Below are 10,870 nucleotides of genomic sequence, written 5' to 3' on the forward strand. Positions count from 1 at the left end.
TGTGAGATCATAATGGTGTGCTATAGGCATATAGAGAAACTACCCATTGGTAGCACTCTAATAATATTTCTACAAGAATGTAATAAGTATATATTTATAAACTTACTTTTTTTTTTTAAATTTGTTTCCATACTTATTTTGCATTGTTACTTTTTTTTAAATTTGTTTCTAGACTTATTTTGCATGGTTACTTTTTTTTTCGAAACTATTTTTGACACATATACTATGAATTATGTTAAAATAGAAGCTATTGTGTAAAATATGAGTCTTTTTTTTGGGGGGGGGAGGGAATAAAATACCTTTAAACATGAGAAGAACATTTGCTAAATTTACGTAAGTGTTTTCAGACTTTTTTTGCCAAGTGCACATAATACAAAATAGTAATTTTTATGAACAAGTCCAAATCGATGTCAGTTAAGTTTATTATCCTAAGCAACTAAAACTTATCATTAACTTTTATACTAAATATTATATATAATATACATTTATTATAAATACTATCATGCAAAAAAAAATTAACCCTTTATAGAACATTGATCAATAAATTAACCACATAGATATCTCTGGCCTCTGTTGTTTTTTTAGAGAACTAGAAGTTGCCTTAATCTGCTAGGGGATTTCTAAATAAAATTAGAGATCACAAGAGATGGAAGAATATTGCAAAGAAATTTTATGTGGTTGAAATTTTTGTTAGAGTGTATCAAACGTCATGACCATCAACAGATGTTTTATGCAGTTAACCTATATATGTAGTTAACCTGTATATACTCCATTTTATTGGACTATTTTTTTTTTAATCATACCAAAAGTACTGTTTTGTGAATTTATTAATTGCATATTTATTTAATAAAATTAATTATTTAATTTGTTGCTCGCTTTTATTTAGCAATTATTTGTAGATTTTATTCCCCAATAAAAATGAAAGTGTATAAGAGAAATCTAGTTTAAGTATCTGAAACAAAATTTGTAGTAAATGTTAATTTTGATAAATTGATTAGTAATCTACTTACTTATTTATCCTACATAATTTCTGCTATTATATAAAATAATTTTTATAATAATTATATACAAATAAATATTTTTCAGAACATGTATACAGCCCCGGTTTGTAATTATTGATATGTATGTAGTTGAAACTCCTGTGCCTTCTGCAGGTCTAAAGTTTTTCTTCCAACTCCTGCTATTTTTTTTTTTTTTCATAAATTTTAAGTATTCACAAACCTTCAAATTCCTCCCAAATATGTTTAGAGTGATGTAAATTTGCATGTGAATTGAATGCATGGTAGGAGACTACCATTTGGAGTCTTTTTTCTACCACACTACCATTTTTCAAAATCATTAATGAAACAATCAAAAACCACTTTTCATCTATTTTCTAAATAAAAACATAGAGAAGTTACGACCTTAATAATAGAGCTCTGCTGACTATACTTTTTTTCTTTCAGTACTAGATAAAATTATTTTTAGTACACTTCACTATCTAAATGACAAAAGATAAAAAAAATGCCACGATCACTCTTGATATAAACCTTAATGTCCAACAGTCTCTTACTGTATCCAGCCAGGTCCTTACCAATATTTTTCATTGGAGTTTTAAGACATAACAGAACTAAAATAGCAATTAGTACCCTTAGTTCAGTAATCAGCACAACTTAATGCTATTTTTCATTTATTAAGCTTTAAGAATGGTTTCTTTCCTTCCCTAGAGAAAAGATTTTCCAAGGTATTACTAAGATATTTCAGATGAATAATTGGTGAGTTTTGTCATCCAGCAATTTTACTTAATTGATATAATATCAAAACTGGATTCAGAAATTCTACACTCAGTATACTACAAGATTTACAATACTGTGTTTGAGAAGCAAGAAAAATGCAGAAACGTAAAACTCCACATCTTTGAGTCAATGCACTTGCCTATATTCCTATATAGAGCTGAAAGTTGGATATTAACAGACAAATAGGAAAACAAAGTGACAGCTGCAGAAATTAAGTTTCTTATAAGAATTGTAGGAAGAACAAGCGGGGAATCTGCAACGAGAGAATCAGGGAAGAACTAGGAGTTCTAACAATGAAGAAGGTCCAAGAAACCCACGAACTTAATTGGATCGGCCATGTCCTCGGAAAGGAGGAACACCAAGATCCACTAAATACTATGGAAAAAATCCCTGATGGTAGAAGACCTCATCATTGTGGTTGAGTTTTGAAAAATTGAAATAAAAAAAAAAAAATTGAAAAAGATGAATCAATGACGAGTTACAATGAAGTATCTTTTTTCACAAATATTCCTTTTAAATTAATATATAAAATTATAGAAGAAAAATGGAAGGAAGTAAAACATGATACTGTAATAAAGGACAAAATAAATATTTTTGAAAGAATCAAAATTTGTGGCGAAAATGGTATTTTTAGGTATATTAGTGAAGTATTTCGCCAAAAATTTGGCCTTCTAATGGATGTAGTACTGTCCATTTGTCTGTCGGGATTAGTACTGAATAATTTAAGGGAGAACAAGAGGGGGACTGCATCCACAACAAGAAAGTCAGGGTAGAACTAGGAGTTCGATTGATGAAGGAGGTCCTAGAGGCTCACCAGCTGAATTGAATTGGCCATGTTCAGATTGGAGGAACACCGAGATCCACTGAAGACTATGGGAAATGGACCAAGGATGTTATTCCTGGAATACATCAACTGTTTTTCCCAAAGGTAAGTTAAAAATAATCACTAGGCCAGGAACATGGTGAAAACCCTAGAGCAAACCGGATTTGACATTCTCCAAAGCTAAAAAAGCACTACATAGCAACGCAAAAGAAGAAGGTATCATTCATATCAATCTATTTTCTTCTTCTGTTTAATCTATTAGGACAAGAGAGTTAAAGATAAATCATTTAAGAGCATAAGAAAAACTTTAATACTTGTTCTAATCACTTCCTTAATGAAATTAAAATGATGTATCATATTTCTGCAATAAATTATATCAACTAAGGAAGATTGAAGAAAGATAACAAAAATCATGTAAAAAATAATTATGGATATATAAGTGCTTAATATATGATTATGGCTAATATATAATATATGATTATATGATCATGGTTGTGCCTAACATACAAAACGCTACATGCCACGAACCTTAAAGCCATTTCACAGTAGATGAGCAGGAATGTGCTCAGTATGCTAGTAAGTTTGAATATTTAGAGCCTTAGTGTGAACACCTAACCTACTCCAGTAGGGCAGTGAAGGTGATGTGCAGAGCAAAGCCACTTTATTTCCCTCTCAGTTTTACTGTGTTTTATGTGAAATAACAATGCTATTGGTAATGATTAATGATTGTAGTAATGATTAAACCTACACTGTTAATGATTAAACTGGATTAATTCAGAGATGGATAGTGAATCCGTTCAAAGCTTTGAAAACTGTGCAGTTATATAGCAACATCATTAGGTCTGTTCTGACCTGTGGCTCTTAGTCCTCAACTCTCATAATTTCAGAAAAATAGGCTCTTCTTATTCTGAAAAAATTGACCAAACCACATATTTAAACCTTTGAGTGATGGCAACTATTGGAAAAGAAGAAAAAATGTGGAGATTTATGGACTCTGCTGGAGAGAGGGTAACAGATGTGATGGGACATAGAGCTAGGCATACTACATTGAGCTGGTCAGATCTCAAGAAATTGTTGGATGGGAGAATGCAGTAGCCATGGATCGAGGACCAGCTGGACATCCGCAACTGGCAAGGGCCTGCTGAGGATAGATTGACTTGGCAAAGACTCATTGAGGAGGTCTGCAGTGTCACAGAGTAGTAGAAAAGTTAAGTAAAAGACTACTTCTTTCCATTATGGGACTACTTTTTGTCAGTGCTAGGCAGTGGTAACTTAGGTTAGGCAGTAACATAAGATCATACAAATAGCAGATTCTAGAATTCTGATATAGCAATAATAACCTAATTGGGACATCGAATAAGATAACTATTTATTTTTAGAGAATAATTAGGTAGCATTTAAAGTCATTACCACAAAATTAAATCAAACCAATATTAAATTCATAGAAAAACTTAAATAGAGAGAAATAAAGATAATTAAATCAATGAAATAAAAAAAAGTTTTAATACATAAAATATGACAAAAGCAAAATATACATTTGAAATAATTAAAAAAAAAAATGCTGTTTAGAATGAAGGAGAAGAGAGCTTAAAGGAAAAATTAGATATATTTCGATGGCTTACTTCATAGTAGTATCAAGTACATTTTCACTAATTTTAATTTAAATACAACTAAAGGTTCTCTCTTTTAGAAAAATTACAACTTTTTAATTCATTTTTGAGTGAGCTGATTTAAGTATAATATCTAAATTGGTTCATTCAAAAAAAATAATTGAAAAGTTGTAATTTTTCCAAAAAGAGAGAGAACCATTAGTTGTCTTTTTCTTTAAGTTGGTGGAAATTTAAATTTGTTATCAGTGGAGAAAAGTATACAGTTTTTATCAAGATTGAACCAGGTGTCTCATGGCAGAGTGGTATAGGCATTTTGGAAGCTAAAGATTTTCATTGAGAACCTAAATTGATGTAACAATTTTATAATTATTTACTTATTGGTAACCACCAATTGCAGATATTTCAAAACAGAAACTATGAAATATGCCTTTTTTTCAATAATCCTTCTTCCACTGTTAATATAAAACACTTTATTAATCAAATGTCCTAAAATCTCAGAAGAAAACTCAGGAGTAAATGCTCCTCGAGTAACACCAAAGTGCAACTTTATAAACCCTCATAAAGCCTGCTATCAATGTATCTGAATGCTGGACAATTTTATGAACTCAAGAACTCATGCTTCTAAGATTCAAGAGGCAGATCCTAAGAAAAATATTTGGAGTTTTTAGCCATAATACTTGACACTGGAGATCAAATGCCAAAATAGTGATAATAATATAAATTTTGTCAACTGTATAAAGACTAAAAGGCTTAACTGGATGGGGCATGTTGCTAGAAATGAAAGACAATGAGATTCTAAAGGAAATTTTGGAAAAAAAGTTATCTACCAAGAGGAGAAATGGCAGACCAAGACTGCGGTAGGCCAATGTAGTGGCAGAAGACATATTGTCGATGTTGGAATTAAAGAATAGGAAAGTACAACTAATGCTCTGAGATGATAGATAGTTGATGTTACTCGAGACCTAGACTCACCACAAGTTGTAGTACAAGAAAGAAGAATATCAAATATACAAACTTGTTCCATTTCTTCCTCTTCATTAATTTTCATAATGATGGGTCAGTAGTTTAACGAGGATTTATATAATGAGGAGGAGATGGTTGGGGGTGTTTTCAGTGAAGAACACAAAGAAATAAAAATTTATTTATTAGTGCCAAAATTTCAAGTCTTCATCAGGACTAAAAACAAGACAACAACCAATGAATAAAAGGATATACAGAATGATTAGAAAATAACTAACATCATGGATATATAAATAGTCTTGAAAAATAGGAATAGTTTAAGTATAAGAAGAAGATAGACTGTATGAGAACAGTAATATTAAAATTAAGTAAAAGGAAAGAACAAATAATAAAATATATATGAAAATGTAGTTAGTAAACGTTGGTACTAATAAATGAGTTTTTACTTATTTTTATTCTTTGATGACCATACCCCAACCATCTTCTCCTCATTATTTTCATTAATTATTAATCTGTCAGAATAAATGCTGCTGCTGCTACTGGAAACTCGTAGAACCATTCTTTAACTATTTTCAAAAATTATTACAGAACACTGATTGCAATGTGGAAGAATATTGGACCCAAGCCTCTGTTCAGGTCAGCCACGCACTCTCCTACCATTCTCTGGTCATCTCTCATCCCTAATATCGCTGAATAAATAATGATAATTTATAAGCACTTAATAAAGGTACAAAATAGTAGAAAAACTATTTAATGTTAACTAACATTTCGCTCCACTATGCATGGCTTAGTAGTACTTTGTCAGATCTGAATGAAAACAAGATACAAACATTGTAAGAAAATATGCAAAAAAAAAATATTTTTTTATAAAAAAATAAAAAGTTTAAGTTAAGACATAAACATAGGTGAATAGGAAACTAATTACAAATAAATACAGCCAAGTGTGATAGAATTGTAAAGTAGAGTAATAAATAGTAGAACAATAATAATTAAAAATAGTTACAAATATGGTAAAAAGGTAGGTAAATAAATGGTAAAAGAGAGGTGAAGTATATGTGGCGAAGGTAAGGAACAGTAACTAGTAAAAAGGGATATACCTGATCCTGATGCAAAAGGTTGAAGACTGTTAAGTTAAGTAGGAAGAGGATGGCAGCTATGGGTTTTCCCGCTACTTTACTAACTGTTTTATATATATAATATGCACCTACCTTTTTACCATATTTGTAATTATTTATAACAAGTATTGTTCTACTATTTATTACTCTATTAATATTTCTTTATTTAAAGTTTTATCACACTTGGCTGTATTTATTAGTAATTGTTTTCCTATTGACCTATATTAATGCCTCCTAAACTTAAGCTTTTTATTTGTTTATAATTTTTTTAAACTTATTTTCTCACTTTCTCAGTATAATTATTTAAATGTTCTGTCACTTCTCACAATCTTTGTATCTTGTTTTCATGTAGCCCTGATAAAGCCCAACAAAGAGGGGTGAAATGTTGGTTAACGTTAAACAGTACTTAATACTATTGTGTAACTTTATTGACCCATCCTATCTCCCAACAATCTACTCCATACGGTCAACTATCTTCTTCTATACTTGAAGAACCTAGTTAACAAATATGAAAACTCACTTGTGTAATATTAAATTATGGGAGGAAGAAATATTGAGAACAGAGAAAATAAACATGGAGTTTATTTAATTTTTAGAATGAGCAACAAACAATTCTCCACATTAATAAGAAATAAACTTGTCAAATGCAATATAACAAAGCTGGTGCTGATTGGATGAGGTAAGCAGAAATAAAATGACAGAACGTTTACAATTTATCTATTGTAACGGACATATCAGAACACCACGTCAAAAATTTGTGCACCAAAGTGTAATAATAAAAAATTAGAAAAAAAAAACAAAAAACTTTTGCTCACATGATGATTACCTGTGTTTTCCCCCCTGAAATATAACGGAGGAGGCAGAAGAATAAATGTATCTCCTAATAAAAAATCATGTATCAAAACAAAAAAAAATATATTCGCATAATAAAAATGTAATAATTAGTTTACTAGTTAATAAATTAATCTAACATAATTTAGATTAAAAAAAATTCATAAATATAAATATTTTAATAAATAGTACATTATAAATGATGAAATTGATGAATGATGAAAGCAGGCAAGCAAAGCAGTATTATTAGTAAGAACATGCATAACAATGGCAGCAAAACCAAAGGAATATTATTAAATACAAAGTAATACCAATGCACTCAACTAATGATCGTAAACATTTAAATTACATTGTTAATAAGATAAAAAATACACAAAACCAGAACTACTAAATTTACAAATTATCACTAAATGATTTGTAAAAAGATAATACAGTGGAACTTCAATAAAACAGCCATAATAACCAATGGAAAATACATTTCATCAACTAAAGCTTGTAAACAAACCTCGATATAATGATTTTAATATACTCTCATAAAAACATAATTTACCTTTGCAAAACAAATTTTAACAATGGTTCGTTTAATGAAACTCCCCTATTATAACACATTGGAGTAATGAAAGGTTTGGAGTCAAATCTTCCAAAATCCTTCTTAACCACCTATTGCTTCTCTAAATTGAACCAATATTATAATAAGATAGATAATATGAACATGGAAAATTAGAATTTATTATTTGTAAATATTGTAACTACTTTCATTTGATGTATTTATAAATGTAAGATGGTCTAAATGCGGTTAAAAAAAAACTCAAATAGTTTATAATTACTATTTGAGTTTTTTACTGCTGCCGAACCATCTTCCTTTAAAAAATTAACCGACTAAAAGACAGAAAAATAAGGGAAAAAAGAGTTAAATAAAGGTCAAGAAAAATGAAAATAATAACAAAGGAAATACGTCATTTTTTATTCAACAAAAATGGTTAAATTAAGAGCATTCTTTTTAAACAAAGAAGTTCTCGTTATATTTTATTTTAAAATATTATTTATATTCCTGATTTTATCAACGATATCACAGTAAAAAAATATATATATGGGGCACTTATTGGTACAATTTGGAATGTACTTATTGGTACACTTTTGCCCAACCCAGCTAAAACTAAGGAGTGTTTGTGTACCTTTTATTTGAAATAATTAAACAATTTGTGTCCCTTTTATGTTTTTATTTGAAATTATTTAGTCAATAAAGGGTTACAGTCAATAAAGGTATCAAAATAGTAAAAGAGAACTATTTATTGTAAACCAACATTTCGCCTCACTTTCCAGGTCTTCGTCAGTATATACATGTGTAGAGAGCTCTGTTTCAATCTGAAAACCCTGCAAAGTGGAGCGAAACGTTGGTTGATAATAAATAGTTTTCTTTTACTATTTTAATACCTTTATTGACTGCCACCCGGACTATCTTCCTACAACATATTTCTTATTGTTTGCCCATTATTTGTTAAGTTTCTATCACAGTAGATTAAAACGGTTTATTAATTGCTTTTTACATTTCATCTTTGGGTCCCCAAGGACACCTCTGTCACCTAATTTTGTGTTTAATTATTTTTCATTTATATTATTAGAAGTTAGTCACCCTATGATTTATGGGATGATATGTGGTTTTGTTTTATGTTTTCTTTTGTTTTTTTTTATTTTACTTATTCTGTTAAATATTGTTTTTTGATTATTTTAGTTATATTTTATGATGTTCCATAAGTTCATTTTGTATTTTGTATTATACTCTATGGCACTAAAGCTTCGTGTCGATGCCTGTAATATTATTCTAAAGGGACTAGTCCTACAAAATATAAAGAATATTATTATTATTATTATGGTAACAATCTCATTTACAAAAATACGTTTTCCCTTCTGTCTGCAAAACTATTTTATTCTTATAATCAAATAAAAATTGTAATCCATCATACATACAAGAATATTATCGATTGTAGGAAGATAATCTGGGTGGTGGTCAATAAAGGTACGAAATATTAAAAAACAACAACTATTTATTGGTAACCTTAAACTTAGAAAAAGTAACTTAAAGTAAAAATTTATTAGCAGCCAATAAATAGATATTTTTTTTTACTACTTGTACCTTTATTGTCTATCACTCAGACTATTTTCCTACAATCTATTACAAACAATCAACTATTAATCTTCCGATAAGAATTTCATCCTACTTCACTCCCCTCAAATCTTTGAAAAACCCTAGAAGGCAATCCATAAGAACAATACTTCATCAACCCTTTCCAATTTACTTTTTGCTAGCGGTACTTAGTTGAATGCTTATCCTGAAAAAACATGTCTGCAAAATGCTGTTGATTATCAAAAAATGTCTACCAATACTCTAAACATCCACCCAAATAAACTATATAATCTCTTTTGACCTATACTGCTCCTCTCAAATCTGGACATCCTTGATACTTTTAATGCTCTTAAATTGATCCACTTTTGTAAGACTTATTAAACAGACTTCTCCCGACATACACAAGGTGAAAAAAGAAAAAAAAACAAAAACTTCTGGGGTTGATTCAACATCTCAACTGCAACGCCTTTTTTTTTTTTTACTTCTAAATTTCCTACATGAAAATTCTTCCATGAAATCTGACGATACCATTAGAAGTGGCCAGAAATTTCCTATCAGTTAAAATTATTTAATTGGAACCATATGGCATAAAATGCCTTGCAAAGGATGGATATAAAATTTATTTTATTGAATACATATTGTATACAATGGAAAACAAAATAGAAAAAAAAAATCTAAAATACAGCTATAAGCTTCTAAAAATAATAATAAGAAATTACAAATAAATAAATATTATTATACAACTGTGCATTTACAAGATGCAAATAGGTGCATGTTACCTGGAAGGCAGTTCTAAATGAGTTCATTCACTTTATTGAATTGTGGACACTTAAACTACAAAACATAGATGAATATATATATATTTTTTTAATGCAAGCAAAATATGCTGCCTAAACTCATCAAAACAAATTAGTTTTTTAACTTCTTCAAATTGTGATAAACTATCTGAAAATAAAACTGAAAATTTTATAGTTTTATTAATTTATAGAATAATTAAAATAAAATTGTATTTAATTAATTTGAAAAATGGAAAAGAAGAGAGAAGGAAACAAATACCTAATGAATTTTAAAATAATCTGAATTAACTGTTTCAAATAGGGAAATGGTATTATTAGAAAAAAAGACAGCGTATTAGGTAGTTAGGAGCAGGGGTAGTTTTTCTATTTTTGGAAATGAGGTCATATTATTGAAACTTTAACACGTTTACTGCCAACTACAAAATAGCTCGTACTTCGTGATCTTGCTTATTATGCCCAATACTAGTTATCTCTTAGTAAAAATATACAAAATAACTCGTAGTTGGCATCTTAGGCAAGAAGGCAAACCATGAGTTGGCAAGAAGGCAAACCATGAATAGGCAAGAAGGCAAACCATGAGTAGGCAGCCAACGTTTTAAAAAAGAAGAATAGAATTACTTTATAGTAGTAAAAACAATATTTTATAAGTTCATAACTATTCATATAATTCATATAAGTTCATTAATGAGTTTTATACATTTAATAAGTTGTAGTCAAAACATAGTTAAACATCATTATAGAATTGTGTTGAATAAATTTTAATGTATTAATGAAGTAATGTAAATATGTTTTAAAAATAGTAGTTAATAGACTTTTCATCTTTTTTAAGGAATA

The 10,870-nt window shown here is 29.1% G+C and overlaps 1 protein-coding gene across 12 annotated transcripts in view; it reads right to left on the bottom strand.

The window, feature by feature from the left end:
* MESK2 (misexpression suppressor of KSR 2) overlaps positions 1-10,870 on the bottom strand; it is a 153,314-nt gene that overhangs the window by 3,798 nt on the left and 138,646 nt on the right. For 9 of the 12 annotated variants that reach the window (XM_014432724.3, XM_014432720.3, XM_014432719.3 and 6 more), the window contains one exon: positions 7,110-7,163. The exons of 2 other annotated variants lie outside the window; for them this stretch is intronic. In XM_014432724.3, the coding sequence (XP_014288210.1) occupies positions 7,110-7,163 (54 nt within the window). Of the gene's footprint in view, positions 1-7,098; positions 7,164-10,870 lie in introns of all 12 variants that reach the window. One more of the 12 variants, XM_067045007.1, reaches the window with a different exon arrangement.

This window comes from Halyomorpha halys, unplaced genomic scaffold (assembly GCF_000696795.3).
Source record: "Halyomorpha halys isolate HHAL.00 unplaced genomic scaffold, Hhal_1.1 Scaffold1103.1, whole genome shotgun sequence".
NCBI lineage: Eukaryota > Metazoa > Arthropoda > Insecta > Hemiptera > Pentatomidae > Halyomorpha > Halyomorpha halys.